Source organism: Carya illinoinensis, chromosome 8 (assembly GCF_018687715.1).
Source record: "Carya illinoinensis cultivar Pawnee chromosome 8, C.illinoinensisPawnee_v1, whole genome shotgun sequence".
Classification (NCBI taxonomy): Eukaryota; Viridiplantae; Streptophyta; class Magnoliopsida; order Fagales; family Juglandaceae; genus Carya; species Carya illinoinensis.
This window is the reverse complement of record NC_056759.1, coordinates 17,153,056-17,177,649: the sequence shown is the minus strand read 5'-3', so window position 1 is coordinate 17,177,649 and position 24,594 is coordinate 17,153,056. Positions and strand designations below refer to the sequence as shown.

The 24,594-nt window shown below is 35.9% G+C and overlaps 2 protein-coding genes across 10 annotated transcripts; one reads left to right on the top strand and one right to left on the bottom strand.

Moving 5' to 3' along the window:
• Positions 1–439: 439 nt before the first annotated feature.
• Positions 440–11,831, bottom strand: LOC122318719 (mitochondrial proton/calcium exchanger protein-like). Of its 9 annotated transcripts, none has more exons than XM_043136297.1 (16): positions 11,548–11,831; positions 9,820–9,971; positions 8,933–9,641; positions 8,552–8,864; positions 6,221–6,367; positions 6,019–6,107; positions 5,767–5,859; positions 4,996–5,122; positions 4,201–4,265; positions 3,946–4,117; positions 3,313–3,507; positions 3,176–3,223; positions 2,353–2,499; positions 2,122–2,204; positions 1,521–1,636; positions 440–886 (listed from the first exon to the last, which is right to left on the bottom strand). In XM_043136297.1, exons 3-16 carry the CDS (start codon positions 9,532–9,534, stop codon positions 804–806), a joined length of 2,280 nt encoding a protein of 759 aa, XP_042992231.1. In that variant the 5' UTR covers positions 9,535–9,641; positions 9,820–9,971; positions 11,548–11,831; the 3' UTR covers positions 440–803. The 9 variants fall into 9 exon arrangements, with proteins under 9 accessions (XP_042992231.1, XP_042992230.1, XP_042992234.1 ...); XM_043136296.1 differs by having other exon boundaries at positions 8,933–9,605; XM_043136300.1 differs by having other exon boundaries at positions 8,933–9,605; positions 9,820–9,964.
• Positions 11,832–18,442: 6,611 nt separating this feature from the next.
• On the top strand, positions 18,443–19,758 carry LOC122274469 (uncharacterized mitochondrial protein AtMg00810-like). Its single transcript, XM_043083504.1, has 2 exons — positions 18,443–18,549; positions 18,657–19,758. The coding sequence occupies exons 1-2, from the start codon at positions 18,443–18,445 to the stop codon at positions 19,756–19,758; spliced, it is 1,209 nt and encodes a 402-aa protein (XP_042939438.1).
• The last annotated feature ends 4,836 nt before the right edge of the window (positions 19,759–24,594 follow it).

Sequence of the window (24,594 nt, the reverse complement as noted above, 5' to 3'; positions counted from 1 at the left end):
TATGGATTAAAAAAAAAATGATATTTGCAGACTTGAGTATTAAAACTTTGCACCTTTTGAAAAAAATAGATAAATTTAAAATTTATATAAAAAATTTCTTTTTTTTAATGATAAACTCTTAACATTTTTTTAAAGAAATGCGTGAAATTTATACACCCTAAAATTATATTTAGAATTACTTAAAAAAGAAAAAAAAATTAAACGAGAATGAGAACTCAATTCTCTGGGCATCCTTTACCAAAGTGGGGATAAATTTGCCACCAGCATGTTTAGCAAAAACTAAAACGGATCTTCTAAAAGTTGCAAAAGACGTAAATGACTGCTTAGGGAAACGTCTACACGTTTTGAGAGGATCACACATCTTCTAAACATGTTAATCGGGTACAGAAATGGAGCTTATATTCAAGATCAGCTTAAATTTTCCATTTGGATTTGAACATTTCAAAAAGGGTTGAGTTTTGAATATCAATCAAAATCAGACACCTTAAGCTCGGGATCACACGGTTTGGAACCAGAATGCACCGGTTTACAAAATTGACACGAACAGAAATGACCTGCATCTATGAAATATAACATATTTTTGGCAGGAGGATTATTTCTTCCATCTCCTACACTCAAATCTTCTTTCACATATATAGATTTTGAGGCAGTTAGGAATGCATCACCATTTCCAACTGCTAAAACTACAAAAATCTTTAACTTTATTCTTTGGTTCATGTAATGCATAACACGAAGATCTCACAGATATGGAGGCCGGCATTGAGGTAAAAAGCTCGGATTAATTAAACGGGGGCACATACCCTCTATGATTTCCCTGTTTTGGCAGTATCAGACTCTTCTGTTTTGCTGCCTAATCTAACAATGTCTTCAACCAGTATCTTCCCTTCTGTTGCAAGGAAAATGGCAAAAGTAGCAGTCAATACAGTGGCTATAATGACGTTTGAACATCAGTGTGAAGAGTGAGAAAACAGAAGAAACCATAGAGATGAAGTTATTAAAACATTTGTACAAACATTCAGACCAAGTCATTTTGTTCCGCAATTGAAGCATGTTCATGCTGCTCTTCTCCCAATCGGTATTTTTTGGCACCTAAAGACTAAAAAGGGTAAAGAATGTACCCCTTGGTTTCATTGCAGGTATTGTGTTTTAAGTTTTTAACTGGTCATAATCATTGAGGTTTTGATGTCTTTTTTTTTTAAAGGTTTTGTTTTTTGGGAAGGAGGGGGGGGGGGGGGGGGGGGCGGCGGGGGGGGGTATAGGGTGCAATGACTTTTAAGACGATAGAGAAAGCTTTGATCTCTGTGTGGCATCACACCCCTCCGTACTTCATATCTAATTGCATCAGAAAGGAAATATAAAAAAAAATGACAGCTGGGATCTCTCTAACAGGTCTGCCTGTAGACATTCCTATTCATTTCAATCTGTTGAGCACTGTACATGCTTATAGTTTAAGACCTACGTTTATTAGGTGAAGATAAGAGGATGGAACCAGGAGAGGGGAATAACCTATTGCCACTGACCTTTATCCTTGGAAAGGTTGCCGATAAGTTCCTGAATACCCTCCTTGCCCAAGGTGTCCTTGAGGTACATCGCAGCAGATGCAACCTCCTCAGGTGTCACTTTCCCATCATAGTCCCTGGTATTGAAAATGTCAAAACCGAGCTGACAAGAATTTTAAAGAGAAAGGGTAATTTGCCAATTCCTTTATCATTGGGATCAGACTAAAAGCTTATTAGCAAACAGATGATGGTAATTATCAGTTATCAAATGCATAGGCAGGGAATAACTCAAAATTGGATGTACTGTAACATTTGAGGAGAATACCAAATTACACTGGTGCATCATGCGTAGTAAGCAGTGACTTATACATCTAGTTAAGGGCAATTCAAACACAGTGTTTCTTTTTTTTGGGGGGGGGGGGGGGGGGGGGGGTGGTTATGTTCGGAACCATGGCCAACATTTCAATCAGTTCTGATTATCCTTTCTGTTCCCGTTCCATAATTCCATATCCATAGAATAGTCGTAAAACAGCCTATGCACACATCATACATGTGTGTAAAAGTCTAGAAAATTCAAAATTGTATCAGCTGCAAAATATATGGTGACGAAAGGGCAAGAAACCTGTCAAGCACCCGCCAACGGTCTCCAATTTTTGCATCAACATCATCAATTTCCTTTTCAAGCTTGTGAAGCATAGCATCCACCTGAAACATGAACATCCCATAAAAAATTTATTTGTAACTTTCCAGTTGCACAGACTGCGTAGAATCAAAACGTAGAAATCAAATCGTTGGATGGGGCTAAAATCAAGATAGATAAGCCTCATAACAAGAGTTTTTAAAATCTCGTTACCCTCTCTGTAAGTGCTGAAGAAACCTTGTGACCTATAGCTTTCTCAGCAGCACGGTCACTGTCCTCCCTAACAGCTTTGTATGCTTTCCTAGCTTCTTCTTCACCATCTGTACCTTCTTTCTCCACCATACGGTTATACATCTCTATCTAGAAAATGATAATAGCAAAAACTAAATATAACCAATATAATGAGACATACAGTTTTCAATGAAAAAAGGAGAGCAAATAAAACATAGGAAAGTTTTTACACTGTTATTTTTATCCATCAGCATGAAACGTTACATACTAAGAGTTTGTGTTAAGGTGCTATCGACAAAAAAATTCACCTTGAATTGACACTGTTGCATACCCTTTCACTCAAAACAGTGTTTGTGAAATCACCTTTTTGCTTAATTATTGGTCGACTAAAGATTTGAATCATCAATTAATTTTACTGAATTGCCAATTTTTGGACTCAACTTTTGTTTCCCCCCCTTCTATTTTATCCTTTCCTTCCTAGGTGGGGTTTTTATACATCCTGTGGACTTGAGCATTGCTCTTTTTTTCCTTAAATAAGGGCAGCAATCAACAGAGAGTTGGCAGGAGTGGTTATAGATGATATGAGAGAAACAGATTGGTTGACATATATAAAGGGTATTTTTCACATTGATGATTGTGAACTTACAACCTAAAAAGAAAATAAGATTTAATAATGTCAATTGATCTGCTTCTAATTATACTAGCATCAAATTCCCTCTAATTTTCTAGTAAAGACTGCCACTTTTCAAGGACTACAAAAACGAAGTATGGGTTCAAAGGTAAGAGATAGAACTAGTTTGCTTACCTCCTTATTGACAAGTCGCAAGAACTCTTCACGCTCCCTGCTTACTGACTAAGTAGCAGAGAAAGCAAATCAACAGTGAGTAAATCTCATAAAGATTATAAAAGAGCAATAATAAGCCTAGTGACATTAATCCTTACAGATGCTGAAGCCAAGACAGCCAATGCTCGACTGAGCTCACAAAGTTGCTCCACTTTCTCCAATGTTTTAACTCTTGCCTGTTCACTTGCCTCTGTAGCTGTTGCCATGGTCATCTCTTCCAAAGCCACATCCTTTTGGCTACCAGCAGATTCCTTCATCCTGGCTTCTTCCTCCTCCTCCCCCTCTTCCTCCTCCTATATATGAAAATATTCCAATCACTCACAAGTGAAGATTGTAGGATCAGCCTACCCAAAAAAAAAAGGGAAAAGATTTTTCTGATATTCCAAAGATCTAGAAACTAAAGAACTATAAAAGTCTTAAACCAACCAAATTGCAAGCCCCATGCACATTAATTGGTTCACAAAACATTAGAGGCCTTCAAGGTATTAAAATTATGATTGATGTGCTTCACAAATTTAGATTAATGGTGATCAGAAATGGATGGCATATGCAAACTTCAACTATGATCCATCTCATTTTGAAGGACAGCCTTCTTTAGTATAAGCTCAAAAACCTTGAAGTTTATGTTACCTTTATAACATCAATGTCACCAGTGATAGACCATCACATGAATCTCTAGTATAAGAGACAAGTGAACATGGAAAAAATACCTAAAGCATAGTAAAACCAACCTTGATCAATTCCTCCTGCATTTCTAGGAATTCCAACTTCCTCTTCCGTTCTGAAACAGTATCTTCAGATGGCAAAGTTGTCACTTGAACAGTATCCACAACCTCGTCTGGCAGAGAGGAGATTGCCTCCTGAACAACTTCTTCAGGCCTTTTACCAGACACTGAGAAGGCTCTGCAGAGGGAAGGACACAAAGATTAAGCAATTTAGATGTGGTTGTGTCTTGAAACAACTATAAATAGGGAGCATTAAGTTACCTAGAGAGAATCAAGAGGGAAGATGGAAGAGAGTGGTTGAGAGACAAATCCAACCAATCACGCAGCTGCAAACATATATAACTACTTACATTCCTGAATAAAGAGGAACTTTCTAGAACCTTCAATGAGGAATGTAATAACCCAAAAAGATCGAAAGCAATTGCTAGATTTTTTATGGGCATTTTGAAAAATAATCGTAAGTTACAGACATCAGAAGAGGTTCAATCCATAAGCATGTTAGATATGACTGCTTCTCAAAGGAGTCACGGAAGCCTTTACAAATTAGAGTACTTATGTGTAAAATGCCTTAATTACAAATGATTCTCACTGCTTAACAAAATGCTTTATGTTAAGCATTTTGGACAGGGTTAAGTTCAAGAAAAAGTCACTATTGGACAATTTACACGAGATCATTGCCGATTAAGTTCACAAGTGATATAAACCCAATAAAGGCATGAAAATTCCTTTGTCTTGAGAGTAACTACTAGGGAAGAGATACAATCAAAATGCTGCAGATTGCTTTAAATAGGGTCAGGCTTGCAGCACAGTGATTCAAGATATACAGCCCTAAGCATAAATTTTAGTTTTTGCCTTTTCTTTTGGTAAGGGCAGCCCTGGGCAAAACCATTAGGCCAATGCTGACCAAAAAGAAAAACAAGTTTCTGATGGATGCATGTAAGTTCTATAGACAGGACTTCAATATAAGGCTACAGAAATTGGTAAAATCACAGTAACTCAAAGAAAAGGTCCATCTTTTGTTAATGGAAATAATGGATAATATGTCAGAGCAAGAACCTGTAGCTGCATTTCCTCCAGCGATAATAATCCTAGCATTCCTCGATCTCTACAGGCTTGACGAAGCTCTGCTTCTGAGAGTGAATCCACACCCTCAGCTTGAATCAACTTATCATCATTCTTGATCCTGCCAAGCCCATACTTAAAGTTCAAACCTTCAACTTGTCTCAAAAGTCTAAGAAGCTTATGTTCATCCTAAGTTTTTGTTTATCCTCATTTTTAGCTTCTCTTAAATCCTCAAATAGGATACATATTTATTTAAATATTAATGCATAGGAAGCTCTTTTCATAGTGGGAAAGATAAGGTTTTTAAGATATTGAATTAAAACACGTTTTTACAAAAACCCAACATTTTTATCATGTAATGAAGAATCTTATCGAGGAGGTGATTTATGCATAAAATTTACACACAAACCAAATTCAAGGGAAAAAAATAAAGAGCCAAAAAGACCCTCAGAATCTTGGTCCCAAGCATTAACTTATTACCTGAAAAACTACACTTAATCTTCAAACGCCAGAACTTAAATAAACAAACATTAGAAAGAGTGTAAGCAGATTGGCAAAAAGATTTTTCTTTTTAATAAACAAACATTAGAAAGACCAGTTGTGATGAGATTCAGTGGCCCACTGTTAAAATACATCTGTCAAAGGTTGCCATAAACTTCTGACCACACAACATAAGCTCAAAGCTCCAAGTCCAGACCGAAAAGCATACAAGCTAGCTAACAGAAAGAGAGAGGGCGTGGGTAGTGAAAACAAAATGTATCTTACTGTTGCAATCTTTTCCTAAGCATAAATCGCAGATAAGCGTCAGTTCCATATGAGCTGATGCCCATATATTTGCACATGTTTACTAACCGAGGTCTGTATTTGACAAAGAACACAAAACACAGATACTTTTGTCAAATGCTCCAGTAGTAACATAAGCAACAATAAACTTAAGAGTTACTTCATAAAAGAGCAAGTCATAAAATAAAAGGCAATAACACAATCAAAATACAAAGGGATAACAGAAACACCAACCTGCTAATATTATCCAAAGTAAGCTCATCATTGAACAACTTGGCAAAGCCCAAAATTTCATCGTTGGAAACATGGCCACCTCTTCTAAACTATTTATGTCACAGAACAAAAACAAAAATTATGTATCGCCAACAGGACAACAAATAATTATCGAGTAACGCAACATCCCTTGTTTATGGGGAGGAAAAATATATTAACTTACATTATTGATAAACTCATCAAGATCTTCTGCTGTCTTCTTAACCTCTCCACTTCGAGAGTTTTGGATTTCCTTAGCCATTTCTTCCACTGTGTCCTGAAGAAACTTTGCATATTCTATCCTTGCATTTAGTCTTCTTTTCAAAGCCTCCTACAGGTTAACTATTTTTATTCAGACCAACACCCTCCTGACAAGGGGAATGTGCAAAATCTGAAGGCTACAGGCAAAGATATATACACATACCATCCAAACTGTACCACCATACCCAGCTACAAGTAATTTACATCTCAATGTTCTTATAAGATCTTGAGAAATTTCAGGCAGCAAGAAATTGAAATCAACCACAGTTTCCAATTTTTAGTTTTATGCAAACATATAACTATCTCACTTTACTATAATATAATGCATTTAAAATTGTGCCTAGCAGGCTAATCAAACACTTCGATATACGAACTCTTTGGGCATTTGCATGGGGAAAGCAATAGATAAAAATTCAGATTCTTTTGAGGAATCTTGGAGACCATGCAAACAAAACATATCTTTAATTTAAGTAAACCCTGGACCCGTGTAACATGTCCCCATGACATTGTTTACACCCAAGGGTTCGAACATTAGACCTGGAGGGAGCATACCACCAAGACCAAGACCCTTACAACTTGAGCCAACTCCTATGGGTTAAAGTTAACATTTCATTATGACTTAACAATCAACTATTGCCGAGAAACGGGACATACAAAAAGCAATCAGGCGCAAAAATCTGCTCATATTTTAAATAATCAAGGCCCAAGCAACAATGTTATAACTAGTTTAGCCTTCTCTTCTCCAAATATACATGACACATTTAGTTATATGTTGCCTCATACATATGACAACAATATATACATCGCTTTCAGCAGTTTGGAATCACCAACCAGTCTGCTCAAAGCATAGAATTAAACTATAGAGACAACTAGTTAGTTGAGTCATGCCTGGGAGAAATGTGGAGCTTTTTTCTGCTTGGCAAAGACTAGGAGGCAGCCTGCAAATTCCAGCCTTAGTTGGTGTATTTGGAATGAGAGAAATAGTAGAACTTTCAAGGACCATGAACGGACAATGGAGAAGCTCAATAACTTCTTCATCAATACTTTTTTTTTTTTTTTTGCTTTGGGCTGTATCTATAAACTTTAATGGCTCAACTTGCATGAATTTTTAATATCGTCTTCAACTTCCAGATAGGTGTACCTCTTGTATATTCCCTGTGTACTTGAGTTGTTTTATGCTTATCAGTAAGGATTTATGAAAAAAAATTGTTTTCATTTTCTATATTCCAAGCCTGTTCCATCTTCTACATCTTGCATATGACAAAATAGATGAATAAATAAGTTTTCTGATAATTAAGATGAGTTTTATTTATTGATTAATCAAAGGGAAAGAGGCATAACTGAAGTACACAAGGGGGTACACAATAAAAACACCTAACGAGAGAATGAGAAAACAACAGAAAAATCCTGGTTATCAAGAGGAGAGGTACATTAGTGAGCCTTAAAATCTTGGTACTCCTGGTGTCTTTGAAACTACAGTTATTTCTTTTCCTCCATATACACCACAAAAAGCAAAATGAGATCAGCTTCCACTAGGTCCACCATGATGAGTCTCAAAGTGTTCTGCATGCTAAAAGGTCTACTAACTTCCAAAGCATCATCCCAATTTAGCCCACACAAATTGAAAATAGCTTGCCATAACATGCTAACCACGTCATGATGTGGTAAAAGATGATCCACTGACTTCCCATTCCACTTAAGCATGGAACACCATTCTACCACCATGACATGATGCTTTCTTAGGTTGTCCACCATAAGAATCTTCCTCATGCAGCAATCCAAACAAAGAAGCCAGCTCTCAATGGAGCCTAGCTCCTCCAAATGGTCTGCCATGGAAAAGAAAATGTTTTCATGAGGGACTCAAGCCTTATAAAAAGACTTCATTTTTGAAGATCTGCTCCATCGCATCTTATCTTCACCTCCCAATATTCTTTGAACTTCAGTCCATCAGTTATAGCATATTTTTCATGGAAAATTCACAAAAAGCAGTCATAGGGACTGTATAACTAAGATACTTTTTTCACAGTAAAATCTGACGGCCAGTGACCTAGAGCCACTGATTAGCAAGAAAGGCTACATATTTCGAGCACCACCCACTTATAAGGGTTAGCAATCAGTAACACTTTAGAGAGCTAAACAAAAAGGAACTAGACCACAAAGGCTGGTCCACTCACTATCCTCCAAAACTATGATGTTAGGAATCATATTTACCTTACATAAGGGTACCTTTTATGACAGGCATCACAGCTATTACCTGTTCTTTCATCTTGTCCTGGAAGGTTGATGGTAACATGTTGGGAAATAATTTCAGGAAGACTGGCAGCAAGAATTCCATGAATGGAACTATAATAAAAACTGCAACAGGAACTACCCTGAAAATATCAGCTGTGGTGCGTGTGAGTTGTTGTCTCTCCCTTCTAGAGAGATTCTTTCCCTTAGCAAGCTTCAACAATAACCTTGAGCTGATCCTAACATCAGCCCAAAGTAGTTTTGTGCCCAACCAATAGTGCTGCAATGTAGATATAAATTCATCCTTCCAATGATGAAGCTTCTTTGCCCAGTCCTCCCTATAAATATACAAACAAAGTGAGTACCGAGCAAGTTTGATCAAACATGACAGAAAAGAGTTCTAAACCTGCTCATGGAGGCAACAGCTCTCAATGCAGGACCAATTCCCAGAAGCATGGTCCATACTCTCTTCATCAAAGATTCAGCACTCTGTGGCAGTTCCTTCATCTGCTTAGCTTTGGCTTTGGCTTTAATGGTACTCAAACCTTCAACTGCTTGATCACACTCCTCTGGCGAAGCTTCCTTTACCTTTTTAGAAGCTTGCTGTTCATTTTCATCATTATTAGCACTAGCCATTTTCGGTTGACCGGCTGTTGCAGTAGAAGTAAAGCGAATACATTGTGAAATCCATTGAACTCCCAAAGAAGGAAAAAAATATGTGCTTCCAGTTTCACAATGAAAGATTGGAATTATGCAGGAGTTCTTCCTATGAAAGCCTGCTGCTAAAGGACCTGGTAATCCATCTTTTTTGACTGAAGTTAAATCTCCTTCATTTCTATAATCAGCAGCTGGAAATAGAGGATCAAAGACCCAGTTTGAACCCAATACATTATCAGATTGAGATGTTTGTCCAAGCTTGAAACTTGGGAAACCTCGAGTGAAGCAAGTGGATTGGTTCAGGGGGCCAAAGAGACTTCTCTTCCTTTGCAAGATGGCTCTTAAAGCCATTATTAAAATCTTCACTCTCTATGCAGAGAAAAAAGTCGGCATATCTCATGCAGCCACTTGACTTAGCCAGCCTGCATACAGTGGGGCAATCAACCACCAAATCAAACCTATCAACAAGAGAAAGAAATATCCTTATTTCTTATAAACAAAATAAGGTCTCAAAGCTTTGATAAATTTAATAACATCCACATTGTCAGTTGTATAAGTGGTTTGATTAACAACATTGACCAAAGAAAGTATCAACAAAATTTGCTTGTCAAGAGCTTACATAAAACAATAACTTACTTGAATTTCTCTTTGGTTTATTTTCTTGTGTGGCTTGGTTTTTGAATTGTATGTTCCATGAAGCTATTGACTGAATGATGCTGTTCTTCTGCCCTAAATGTCGTCTGGCTGTCAATTGGGGGCTGAGTTATTTCCTTTGACTAGCCTAAAATCTTGCAATTTTGAATTCGAAGCAGATTAGGGATGCAATTGCGCCATTTATTCAAGGCTGAGCCCTAGACACCTAGAACTTTCCTTGAACAAATAAGTAAGGTATTTAAAGGGAGTAAATGCTGAAAGGTATTTAATGAAATTTTTCTAATCCGTCTGCCAGCCAGCATATTAAGGTTGTCAACCCCTATGTTAGGGGATAAACCAACTTCAATTAGGAAAGGGTTTGTAGGAAACCACTTAGACAGACTGTTACAGCCAACATCAATAGCTAAAAACCCTAGAACATCTCTAATGAGGCTGCTGAAACCCAAAACTAACTAAGGAAGCTTTTAGGATCCTCAAGGAATAGGAAATAATCTGGAAAGGCCTGTTATGACAAAATTATGCTTTTGGTTTTATTTAAAATTTCAATAAAATGAGGTAATATTCATTATATTTTAATTCTAACTGATACAAGTTATATGTTCTAGTAGCATTCCAAACCCTACAGGAAGAGGGAGAAAAACTTCAATGCTTTCTCAAGTTGTTTTATTTTCATTTACCCTCTTTTAGATTGAAAAGAGGAAAAAAAGGAAAATAAAACTTCAAATTTCTGTTCGTCTGTTCCCGTAAATGGAAAAAAGAACTTGAAAAGTCGAATTAATAACACAAGGGCTTAGGGTCCATAATATTTCCTGAAGCCAATATCAGAAGTCTAAATGCATAATTATCTTGTGGTTCTCAGCACCCTGACAAAATTATACACATGCACACAAAGATACAACCATATATGCAGACATATATATGAAGAGTCTACATATCTATCAATCTATTATCTATAGACGTGCATACATCGCTGTATTAAAATTTAAAAAGCAATAGTTCAACCCATAAAACTATTCCTAACAATACAAAATTTTGAAATGTCAGAAATGGATTGAATTCTCATCTGAATCCGCTTAGGGATAGCAATAAGAATAGTTTAACTTGTGGAGTACGCATAAACTAACAAATGATTAAACCCTTTGCCTCACCCACACCAACAAAAAACACGTTTCTAATTCGTATCAGGATAAAGTCCATGCTCATGAATGGGTTCCGATAAGAGGGGAAAAAAACTATTAATCTTCACTCATTTGGAGTTTAGGCACCAGACTACAACAGCCAATAACCCATACAATTCTTGGTTTTTACGGACTTCTTCTCATCCCAACTAGTCAAAATCAGAAATCAAACGGATCAATAGTAGTAGAGGTAATCATTGACATCAGAAGAAAAATAACAACAGCAGCAGAAGCAATAATAATAATTTCAAACCCATTTAGCTCCCAGAAGAGAGCGTCTCAAAACTTGGCTTTCATTAATCAAAACATACAAAGTCACACGCACGCACGCGCTCGCTCTCTCTCTCTCTCTCTCTCACACACACACACACCCACAAACACATACAAACACTAATCTGGTGTAACAGTGAGAAAAATTAGGCAAATCCATGGAACAAATTACAGGATGGTAATGAAGAAAATGCTTATGGAGGACGTTTGATACAATAAATGCGTCTAGACAAGAAGACAAATCGGTCAAGCCGAAACTTACCTTTTGAAGCTCACGGAGAAGAATATCGGTCGGAGAGAGTGGTACGTTCCGAGATTGTGAGAGCTGTAGTGAGAAGGAGCGGCCGAGGAAGCAGAGGGACTGAAGAATGGGGCAAGAAAGTGGAATTCCGACCCGTCCGTAGTTGCCGGAGCGGCCAGAATTCGGTATATATACACGTACCGTAAGTTTGTGTGAGTCTGTAATCCGTAGAATCGGTCCGATTCAGTCAACTTTGCACAAATTTTAAAACCAAAATTATATATAATGATTTTGAAAATTTAATACAAATATAATTAAAACTCTTATTTTTTCAAGTTTTGGTCCAATTCGATCTAATTTTTTTAATTTATCGTGTAGATTTGTCATGTGTGACACCATATGATTTGAGACTTAAAGTCGATTACTCTAATACTTGCTTTCTTTAAACCTCTTTTTACTTTTCTTTTTTATACTGTTTACCGTCGTCGACCTGTATAGAAAAGCATATCCATACAAAAAAGCATCCTACCCCACTACATCCTGTGATGTTACTAAACAGCATTTACAATTGATAATAATAAGCAATTAAAGCAGTGACATTCATCAAGGTCACTTCTCTGCAATGTATGTAAGGGTGTAATCGGTCTGATTTAGGAGAGTCATTATCCAAAAATTTTGATCAATGATTCTTTTATACCAGATTGAACCGTTAGCTATCGGTCTAGTCAGTTCGATTCAATCTATATGAATTAAGAACATTTTTTTCCTCTTTTTTTATTAAAAAATTAATTAATATAAAAAAATTAAATTAGTGAAATTAAAATTAAGTAAACTTTTTAACGTGGATTATGTAACTGACTGATTAAAATATAATTAATTATAATTATATCTATGATGTTAATAGTTATTAACCTAGTACTTTAATATTTATAATGACTTATATTAAAATTCTAATATTTAATATATGGTTAATGAATAAGAAATAATTTAACTGTTCATAGATTATTCATGCTTATTTATAATTTAGATATCTTAAAAAAATTACATATTACTTTAATTAAGTATAAATAGTAGAATATGTATGTATATATAATAACATATGTTACCATATGATATATTAGTTAATTGATAGTATATTTTATTTTAATATTTTATATGGTCAATGATGATAGATTAAATGAAAATTACATAATTAAGTTATACAACTAGTATATAAAATAATATTATATATATATATTAAAAAAAATTTATAACAATCTAATTCGGTTTGTTTTGGTCCGTTTTAGTCCAAAAAATCCACACCCTAGGACCAGACTGAAAACCACATTTCTCACAAACAAAGGATCAAAACCAACCAAAAAAAATTCAATTCAATTCGGTTTGGATTGAAAAATTTTCACCCTACCATGCATACAAAAAGGTGCTTTTAGTCATGAAAAACTAACAAACTTTTCTTTAGACCTTATAGTTGAAATTCATGTTTCTCAAATGAATGTGATGAAAATATAACATTTTAGAAAAAAAATCAATACATGCTAATTTGTACCTAACACTTTCTAATGTTTGCATAATTGTAAAAAATGAAGTTTCTCCAACTTCTTCCTTATTGGTTGATGATCATATAAGCAACTTTGTGAGTAACTTAATATGAAATCTTTCCTACACCAATCCTTTCTTAACAATATAATTAAAAAAAAAAAAAATTGCACTCACACTGTGTGTGACGCTCTTAGATTCTGCTTAGGATCGGATGGACATCTAAAATGTTGAAACATGCAAGACAAGGTTACCTGCCCCCGTTCGTAACAATCAAGGATGCAATGCACCTAACAATACGCAATATTTGCAGTGGATAATTTTTATGAGCAATACTATGCACCAAACTAGTATCCCAAAATAACTCAAAACCATATTACATAAATATGAAAATAATACATATCCATGATTACAACATAAGTCCAAAACATCTGTAATATCAAAAGTATGGAAGACAGAGCTCCATAAGTACATGCATAAAACAGCTATTGGGATAGTCCATTGAGTAACTTGACTAGGGACAACAAAATACTATCTATAAATCTGATCATGGAGGTTACAAGCTCTGTGTCATGTCTGCATCACCTAAGCGACTGTCTCCAATCAGTCAGAGTTTGTGATAGTTACTGATCCTGGCACATCATCTATCATTTAAGGGGAATAATAGTTGGGACTATTATGGTAAGATTTGAGTACATGTTTGTTCTTTTGTAGGTTTAAAGGTTCCTTTCAACATTATGAGACTACATCTTTCTATGTACTATTATTGGACTTCTGAAGAGCAATGTCAATTTTTATAGTCCTTTGGGTGTAGAGGTAGCAAGAATGTTCTTACCAAATTAGTTCATATTTGTTGTTGTGTATTGGAGTTTAATTAAAGCAATATATGTGTTTTGTAATATTCTAAGCAAATCAGTTCAAACAATGTAATATGCAGTGAATTTTTTTTTTAGGTTAATTAGTTGTTTATAGTGTTAGCTTATATGTATGTACTAATTATAATAAGTTGATATTTTTATAATCATGGACAAAATGATATAAAAAATATAAACTTTTATATGACAAAAAAAAAAAAATTTGCATTCAACAATATTTCTTGAAAAAATTGCAATAAATATTGGATTTTTGGTAAACATTTTTTCAACATAAAAAATTAATAACAGAATGATTTCAGTTAAAAAAAAATCCAAATTTTATCCAGAACCCGGATTTCTGGGTTGTAAAAACTTGGATCAATCCAGGTTTCGGACCGGGTCATAACCTGGGTATGCTCGGGCCAAAACCTAGAATCCGAGTCCGAAACCCGGTTGAAGATCTATTCCACTAATATTCCTAGCTCTCAACATGAAAATCAGGAAACAACTTATACAAAAATTTTGGAAGGAAGCTAGCTATCTTTTAAATGAAGTTATTGTTTGTCTAGTTTCTCATTTTCTAGATATTTTCTTTTGTTCATTTTAGAGGACTTTTTTTGCTAAAAAGATTGTGAGGAACTATGTAGGGAATGATGTAGTTTGGGCCAACAAATATTCATCGAATCATGCATCATCGATGCTCTCACAGGAAGACAGTATCAAACTTCATCAAAAGGATTAGAGGGATGCACTAGTTCTACCTTTAGTCCCACCACAGAAAATTGCCTAGCACGGTAGCACCAGAAAGTTTTGTCTCTTAGTGTCAGAGGACTCTATTGCCACTACCATAGCAAAAGCTTGTTAGCAGTAATTCGTAGCCACTATCTTCTTTGTTTGTTTCTAGGATTAGCTATCATTCTTTTATTTTGTTGTTCCTTTGGTTCTTTGTATTTGTATATATATATGTGTGTGTGTGTGTGTGTGTAGTTATCATTGTAACTATATACGAAAATATAGCGAAATCAATACAGAAGGAAAGTGAACCTTTTTCTCTTCATGCTTGCTATTTCTCTCTATGTCAATATTTTCATCTTCAAGTGTTCAGATTTCAACACGGTATCAGAGCGCCAGGTTGCTTAATGGTTCAATCTGCTACTGATTAATTCTTCACCTCTTTTAATCTCTCATATCTGTTTTTTCTTTTATCTCAATGGCTGAGAGTCCTCAACCAAAATCACCCAAATATAACTCTCCTTCAGAAGATCCTAATAGTCATTTCTTTATACATCATAGTGACAATGCTCACACAGTGATAGTCACTCCACCTTTAATAGGTTCAAATTATCTTGCATGGAATAGGTCTTTCACATTGGCTATTTCTATAAAAAATAAGCTAGGATTTCTAGAAGGTTATGTTCTCATACCAGACATTTCTGATCCTCTCTCTATGTTCCCTATTAAGATGCAACAATTTACTCCTCAATTGGATTTTCAATTCTATTTTGAAGGAGATTGGTTCAAATGTGATGTTCATGAGTTCAGCCAAGGATGTCTGGTAGAAACTCAAAGATCATTTTTCTCAACCTGATAATGTAAGGATTTATCATCTCCAGTAGCAACTAAATTCCATTGTGCAAGGAAACTTGTCTATAAGTGAATATTTTACTCAACTCAATGCTGTATGGGAAGAACTGAATAGCTACAGACCTTTGCCTCATTGTTTGTGTGGAAAATGTACCTGTAATGCTTTGAATGATATTGGCAAAACACAACAGTTAGATAATGTTTTCAAGTTTTTAATGGGGTTGACTGACACATATGATAACATAAGAGGACAGATCATATTCATGAGCCCCATGCCTTCCCTTGACAAGACCTTCTCTTTAGTTTTGCAAGAGGAAAGGCAAAGGCAAATCCGCACTATATCACTGCCTTCACCTGAGCCATCAGCTCTTGCTGTTTTTCAAAACAACAAGAGGAAAGAAAAATCTAATATGACATGTTATCATTGTGACAATGTTGGACGTACTAAGAAGAAATGTTTCAGGTTGGTGGGTTTTCCACCAGATTTCAAATTCACTAAATCAAAATCTGGATATTCTAGTGGTTTTTCTGGTGCTAGCCACTATGCACATCAGGTACAATCCCTAAACCAGGAGCAAGACTCGGGAAGTCCCTCAAAGTTGCCTCTTAATCAAGCTCAAATTCAACTATATTGATTAATGCTCAGACATCTCAGCTGCATACATGAACCAAAGACCCACCTATCCTCTGGCCAAACCTCATCCATTCAACCGAACCCCACTTAGTCAGCTGATATTGTGATCAAACTACCATCAAGTTCTAACATGGCAAGTAAGAGTATCTGTCTCTCTAGTGCTTTTTCTGCTCCTAGTTCACTTATGCATCACAATCCCACCTTCACACAAGAAACACAAAAGACACATTGGATTCTGGACATTGGTGCTACAGATTGCATGGTCTATTCCACCTCCCTTTTTTCTTCTATAATATGTTCCACTCAAGCCTTTGTGCAGCTCCCTAATAAAACACAAGCTTGAGTCACTTACATTGAAACTGTCAAACTTTCAGAATCATTAACTCTCACTAATGTTCTATGTGTGCCATTATTTAGCTTTAATTTGATTTCTGTGACTAAACTCACTGATAACCCTCTTTTGTATCTCTTGTTCTTGAATAAACACTGTGTTATATAGGACCTTTATTCATGGATGATGATTGGTCTAGCTAAGGTCCACAATGGACTCTACTACCTCCTTCCCAGCTCCCTTCATAACACTGCAGTCAAAAGATATCTTCCTTCCAATCGCCATCTCGAGCCTCCAATCAAAAGCCAAGTTTTCAATGCAAATGGACAGCATGATTTTGATCTATGACATTTTAGATTAGGACATTTATCCAATTAGAGAATGAGTTTAATTCACTCTCAAGTTTCTAATGTAAAATGTAGAGAGCAAACTCAGTGTACTATTTGCCATTTGGCTAAACAAAAGAGAAATTCATTTAAGTTGAGTACTTCCATTTCTCATTCCCCCTTTCAACTAATTCGTTGTGACATTTGGGGGCACTATTCTCGAGTATCCAATCAAGGGCACCAATACTTTTTGACAATTGTGGATGATTATAGTCGAGTGACTTGGATTTTTTTTATGAAGTTTAAAACTGAAGTTAGAACTCTAATCCAGTCTTTTGTCCACATGGTAAAAGTTCAATTTGATGCTAAAATTAAACAAATTTGATCAGACAATGGCCTTGAGTTCAATATGACAGATTTCTATTATCTTCATGGAATTTTACATCAAAAGTCTTGTGTATAGACTCCACAATCGAATAGAGTTGTTGAAAGAGAACATCAATACCTCATTTCCGTTGCAAGAGCCATTCTTTTCTAGGCCTTACTTCCTTTAAAATTTTGGGGTGATGCAGTCCTCACTGCTGCATATTTAATTAACAGGATTCCTTCACTTGTCTTAGATGGAAAATCACCTTATGAGAAACTTTTATCTTCTGCACCATCCTACGATCACTTAAGAGTATTTGGCTGCCTATGTTTTGTCTCCACTCACAAACACAACCGATCCAAATTGGACCCTCATGCTAGAAAATGTGTTTTCATAGGATATCCAGCAGGTGTCAAGGAATACAAGGTTTATGACATCGAGAATCAATCATGTTCCGTCTCCAGAGATGTGATTTTTTATGAATCCACATTCCCCTTTCAAAATTCTAATCTTAACACATCTTCCTCTCATGATCAATCCTTTCATGATCAACACATACCTCCAGTTTTACCTATTACATAACATTCCCTTTCTTTCCCATCTGATCCTTTCACAAACCAACTTGATTCTCCTCAATCTGATTCCTCCTCTCACATTCCCACTTTAGACTCACCAATTAGTTCCTCTCTCCCTCACACTGACCTTGAACCAACTCTCACTCCAAATGCTCCTCTCTTAACTCCTTCACAAGACAACTCAGTCCACCACCTCTCTTAGGAGATTTGATCGTGTTAGAAAAACCCCTTCATATTTACATGACTATCACTGTCAGATAGTCACTAGAAATCCCACTCAAATATCACTCTCCACTTCCACTAATCATCCACTCTACAAAAATTTATCCTACTCCCATCTTTCTCCATCACAGAAAATTTCTGCCCTTTCACTCTCCCACTTGCATGAACCAAAAACCTACAAAGAGGCTGTGATGTCTCAGCATTGGCAAGCAGCAGTACAATCTGAGTTGAAAGCCTTGGAGGAAAATAGAACTTGGACAGTCACTAATTTACCCCCTGGAAAGACCTCAGTGGGCTGCAAATATGTTTTCAAAGTCAAGCTCAATTCAGATATGTCTGTGGAGAGATATAAGGCCAAGTTAGTGGCTAAGGGTTACACTCAAGTTGAGGGATTTGATTATCAAGAAACATTAGTCTTGTAGCTAAGCTCACCACTGTCATAATTTTTCTAGCCTTAGCTACCATCCATAATTGGCATTTAAGTCAAATGGATGTGCATAATGCATATCTCAATGGGGATCTTGATGAGGAAATATATATGGACCTACCTCCAGGTTATCAAATCAAGGGGGAGACTCATGGTGGAAATGAGAAGTTAGTTTGTAGACTGCACAAGTCATTGTATCGTCTCAAGTAGGCCTTTCGGCAATGGAATGCAAAATTCTATTCCTTTTTTTTTCTATTGGGTTTCAATAGTCTAGATCAGATTACTCTTTGTTTACAAGGTCAGATAAAAATGGTTTTGTTGCTCTATTGGTTTATGTAGATGACATACTCATTGGAAGCTTGAATCTATTAACCATTAATGCTGTAAAGACAGATTTCAATTCACAGTTCAGAATTAAAGATTTGGGGCAAGTGAAATATTTCTTGGGGTTGGAAATTGCAAAATCAAGGTCTGGAATATATATATGTCAGAGGAAGTACACTCTTGAAATACTTGAGGATTTAGGTCTCTTGGGATGCAAACTTGTCCACACCCCCATTGAGACTAATCACAAGCTCAGTCACACTTCTACAAATTTGTTGAAGGATGCTACAATTTATAGAAGATTAATTGGACGCCTAATCTACTTAACGATTTCAAGACCAGATATTACCTATGCTGTCCATATACTTAGTCAATTTATGGACAAACTAGCAGAGATACATTTGAAAGCTGCTCATAGGGTTTTGAAGTATTTGAAAGGATCTATAGGGCAAGGTATATTGTTCTCAGCTTTGTCAACTTTGCATTTAAAGGCATTTAGTGACTCGGATTGGGCAGCTTATCCAGAGACAAGAAGATCAATCATAGGGTATTGCATATTTATTGGGGACTTTATGATTAGTTGGAGATCTAAAAAGCAAGCTATAATTTCTAGAAGTTCTGCTGAAGCAGAATACAGGGCCTTAGCCCACACGAGTTGTGAAATCACTTGGATCATTTCCCTTTTGAAAGATTTCCAGATTGATCACACTAAGGCTGCAACATTATACTGTGATAGTCAATCTGCTCTACACCTCATAAAAAACCCAGTTTTTCATGAAAGGACCAAACACATAGAGATAGATTATCATTTCATTTGGGAGAAGGTTTCAGCAGGAATGATCATACCAGTTCACCTTCCTTCCAAATTTCAGTTAGCTTGCATTTTCACCAAGGCCTTGCTTACTGCTACACTACATTTCTTACTATCCAATATGGACATTCTTAACATCTATGCCCATCTTGAGGGGGAGTATCAAACTTCATCAAAAGGATCAGAGGGATGCACTAGTTCTACCTTCAGTCCCACCATAGAAAATTGCTTAGCATGGTAGCACCAGAAAGTTTTGTCTCTTAGTGTCAGAGGACTCTGTTGCCACTACCATAGCAAAAGCTTGTTAGCAGTAATTCATGGCCACTATCTTCTTTGTCTATTTCTAGGATTAGCTGTCATTCTTTTGTTTTGTTGCTCTTTTGGTTCTTTGTATTTGTGTGTATATATGTATGTGTGTGTGTGTGTGTGTAGTTATCATTCTAACTATATACGAAAATATAGAGAAATCAATACAGAAGAAAAGTGAACCTTTTTCTCTTCATGCTTGCTGTTTCTCTCTATTTCAATATTTTCATCTTCAAGTGTTCAGATTTTAATAGACAAGGTTAGGTTTAGAAGGACTATAGATTTGTTAACTAGATCATCGGGATGAAGTCCAATGGCATGCATGCATGAAGCTGGTGGAAATTAGTCATCTATAATTTTTTGTTCATAATTGGCATGCATGCCTCTTTGTCCATGAAACTAAATCTGGAAATTATAGGATATTTCTTGATTACCAGATAGATGCCTCGTCTTAAAACTTGGCATGTATTGTTCTTCTATTATTCATCAATTATTATATGAGTTCTATCTTTTAAAACTAAAAATTAGAGAATTGATTGACAATACGTACATATTAATATAGTAAACAAATCTCATTCCTCTCTTATTATATACATTGATCAATCAATTCTTGAATGGCCACTTATAATTAAATTGAAGTGGTCATTTTAGATATTGGTCCAACTAGGGATTGAAGATGGCCTAACTAATTTTCAATATGGTATAAGGCTCTAATTTCGATTGGCAACATTGTAGTTAGCTCCTTAATTTGTAAATAATTATGCCTACAAGTTTATCCATAATATATTTTATCGTCGTGCCACGCATTGATGAAATCGTAAAAAAAAAATATAATAAATATATATAGCCAATTTAAGTGACGGTAGTAATAATTACGAGCCACGATTAGTATATAGGGTTAAATAGCTGCTTTAAAAAAAAAGAGTGATAGAAATTTTATTTTTAAAAGACTTTCCTCTCAAAGGAAAGGGCTGGAGAGAGAGAAAAATATGCTAATGACCACCATGAATTAACTTTAATTTCATTGTTTTCTTTCTAATTATGTGTGTGCGAGATCGTGTCAACTCTTAGTATCGTTGAAATTTGTTAAAAAAGTTGTATACATCACGAGACCCTGGCATAGGTAGCTGCTGGCCTAGTACTCATGATCATAATTCATTTTCATGATTGTTTCGTTAGCGAGGGTACGTATGCTTTTCGCAATTACGTACCCATCAACTTAATTCGTTATATAGGTTAATGTTTCCATCTTGTTAATTAAGCTTGATCATATGCATGCATGCATGTTTCACAAATTAAGTACTCATTTCCATCTAAAAAAAAAAAAACTGTCAAAACAATCATTATTTGCGCATCTGTTGTTAAAGAAGTTGCCATCACAACATTCCACCTCAGCCACGATCTCCCACAACTTAGCAAAGGGTCAACAACAAAATAAGGATGATTTTAGAATAAATGAGCTGTCATTCTGTTAGAAATTTTCTGTACAATTAGTTAGAGAATCATATTCTTTATTCATGCATGTTAATACTATAAATAAGAAGTTCTGTACATTGTAAACTTAAGCAATACATCAATACGAAAAGCAATTTCTTTGCAACCTTCTTCTTCTCTGCATTTATTTTGTTCTCTATGCTTTTATGCAAAACATTCAGTTTATTAAAAACTGTTATGGTATTAGAGCTTTAAATGGCTTCAGAAGACACCAATTCATTCGTCAACAGCAATCTTCCTCCCATCACCAACAATCCACCCCTCAACACCAATCCTCCTATCAATATCAACCCTAAAGACCCCTCTAGTCCATATTTTCTCAACCCAAATGATGGTCCTGGAACCTTACTCACCAACAATCTCCTCACAGCTGATAATTACCATTCGTGGGTTGGCACAGTACATTGTTCACTTCGAATCAAGAAGAAACTCGCTTTCATTGATGGTATTTTTTCTAAACCTACTGACCCAAATGATGCTCTGTTAGAACCATGGCTTGAATGCAATGACATGGTTGTGAGTTGGCTTCAAAATGCAATGTCCCTTGAAATAAAAAATAGTGTTGTGTATGTTGAGACAGCTCATGCCTATGGCTTGAGTTGGAACAGTGTTTTGCACAAAATAATGGACCACGAATTTTTGAATTGAAGCAGTCCATCCATTCCCTTACCCAAGGTGATGACTCTGTCAGCCTCTATTTCTCTAAATTGAAAGGTTTATTTGATGAGCTTCTCAATTTTGAGTCCATCCCATCTTGCACTTGTGGTGTTATGAAACCTGTACTTGAGAACTAGCAGCGTGACTGGATGATGAAGTTCCTTATGGGACTCAATGATTCCTTCATCAACATTAAAGCTCAAATTATCCTCATCAAGCCCACCCCCACCTTAAGTGAAGTTTATGCTCTTGTTTAACAAGAAGAAAAGCGTAAACAACTTTCCAATATTTTTAGTCTCCATGACACTCTTGCCTTGGCTACCAAAATTCACTCTCCAAACACTCGATGCTACCCCAAACATTTTGGTTCTCAAAGGAGAGAAAAACTTTTTTGCATTTTTTGCAAAGTTTCTGGCCATTCTTTAGACAAATGCTTCAAAGCCAATCCACACCTTGATAAACCAACCTGCACTCACTGCAAACTTCTTGGCCTTAATGTTAATAGATGCTACAAATTACATGGCTATCCCCCAGGCCATAAACTTGCCAATTGAAGCAAAGGATTCGACCCCTCAGCAAACCAAATCAGTCTTTCTAACCAAGAATAGATCACTGAGGAATCCCAAGCAGCTCTAACTAAAGAGCAATATCAACAGCTCATTGCTTTGCTCTAGTCTCAAGTTACACAACCAATTGCCAATCAAGTTCAGTCCATTGATACATCTCAAGTTAGCTGTAATTATCCCTTGGCTTCCACCATGTTGAGTATATCTTCTTGTTTCTCAGTCTCTCACACAACATCTTACACAACATTCCTTGGATCATAGACATAGGTGCAACAGATCACATGATCTGCTGCACATCCCTTTACACTTCTTTGCCCACCAAAGTTCATTTTAAAGTTAAATTTCCAAATGACACCCATGCCAATGTTACTCACAAAGGCATTGTCCAACTCAATAATACTCTTACTCTCAAAGAAGTATTATGCATCCCATCATTTAATTTTAATCTTTCTTTTGCCAAAAAATTAATCCAAGACCTTAATTGTTGCTTCATTTTTTTTTAAACAATGAATGTTATGTGCAGGATCTTTTCTCTTGGAGCACGATTGGGAAGGGTGAGGCTAACAATGGTCTATATCAATTGCAGTTGATAGAAGTGTCTCCCACATCCCTCTCTTCTATTTTGTCTCAATGATCTCATACTCATTCTCCAATTTTTGCTTCTATTACTCCTCAAAATGATCACAGTTTATGGCATTATTATAGAATGGGTCACTTGTCTGACTCACGTTTATCTTTATTGGAAAAACATTTACTACATTTGAAAATAATGAATCACAATGTTCCTTGTTCCATTTGTCATTTATCCAAACATCATAGATTGCCTTTTCTCATCAATGAAAACCGAGCATTAAAATCATTAAAATCATGATGGATCCAAATACTTTCTAACCATTGTCGATGACTTCTCAAGATCCACATGGGTTTATCTAATGAATAATAAATCCCAAACTAGACCATTCATCCAATCTTTTTGTTCCCTTGTTGAAACACAATTCCAAACAAAAATCAAAGTTATTCGAACTGATAATGGAAATGAATTTGCAATGACAAATTTCTACATGCAAAAGGGACTTATACATCAAAAGAGTTGTGTTGAGAGCCGCCAACAAAATGGAGTTGTCAAACAAAAACACCAACATATTTTAAACGTTGCTCGTGCCTTAAAATTTCAATCTAACATTCCCCTTTCCTTTTGGAGTGATTGTATTTTGACTTCCACATACCTCATTAACAGAACACCATCTCCCAATTTACAAAATCAAACACCCTACAAACTCTTTTTTCAAGCCAAACCAACTTACACTCATTTGAGAACATTCGGTTGCCTATGTTATGCCTCCACATCAAAACAAAATAGGCACAAATTTGAGTCCCAAGCAAAAAAGTGCATATTACTTGGCTACCCCTTTGGCATCAAAGGTTACAAGTTACTTGACTTGGAAACTAAATCTGTCTTTCATTCACGAGATGTCATCTTCTGTGAACATATTTTTCCTTATAAAAGTGTCACTGTCCCCTCTCCTTCACAATCACCCTCAACACCTTCACCAACTTCATTTCCCCTTCTCACCCCAGAAAACACTACCCCTTCACTTCATTTTTAAACTAACATCACTTTCGAAACTACCCCATCACCTTTTCCTTCTCCAACTTCTGAAAACAGTTCTGAAAATACTTTCCACATTTCTACTCCTAACATTTCTCCTTCTTCCAACCCCTTTCTTTCTAAAAACACTTCTTCACAAATCCAAACACCTCCTTGCAGATCAAACAGACCAAAGAAACCTCCATCCTACCTTCAAGATTACTACTGTCAATAGGTCGTTGTGCCTACTGCTTCTCCATCTAGCTCATAACAGGTACTTCACTTACTACTCCTCTTTATCCATTATCTTCTATTTTATCTCATGCCAAGTTATCACTAACCCATGCTGTTTTTGCTACTTCTATTCTTAACGATACTGAACCAAGCACCTATGCACAAGCTGTAAAAAGTTTAGACTGGCACAAAACCATGGACAATGAGATTGCTACTTTAGAATTGAACAAAA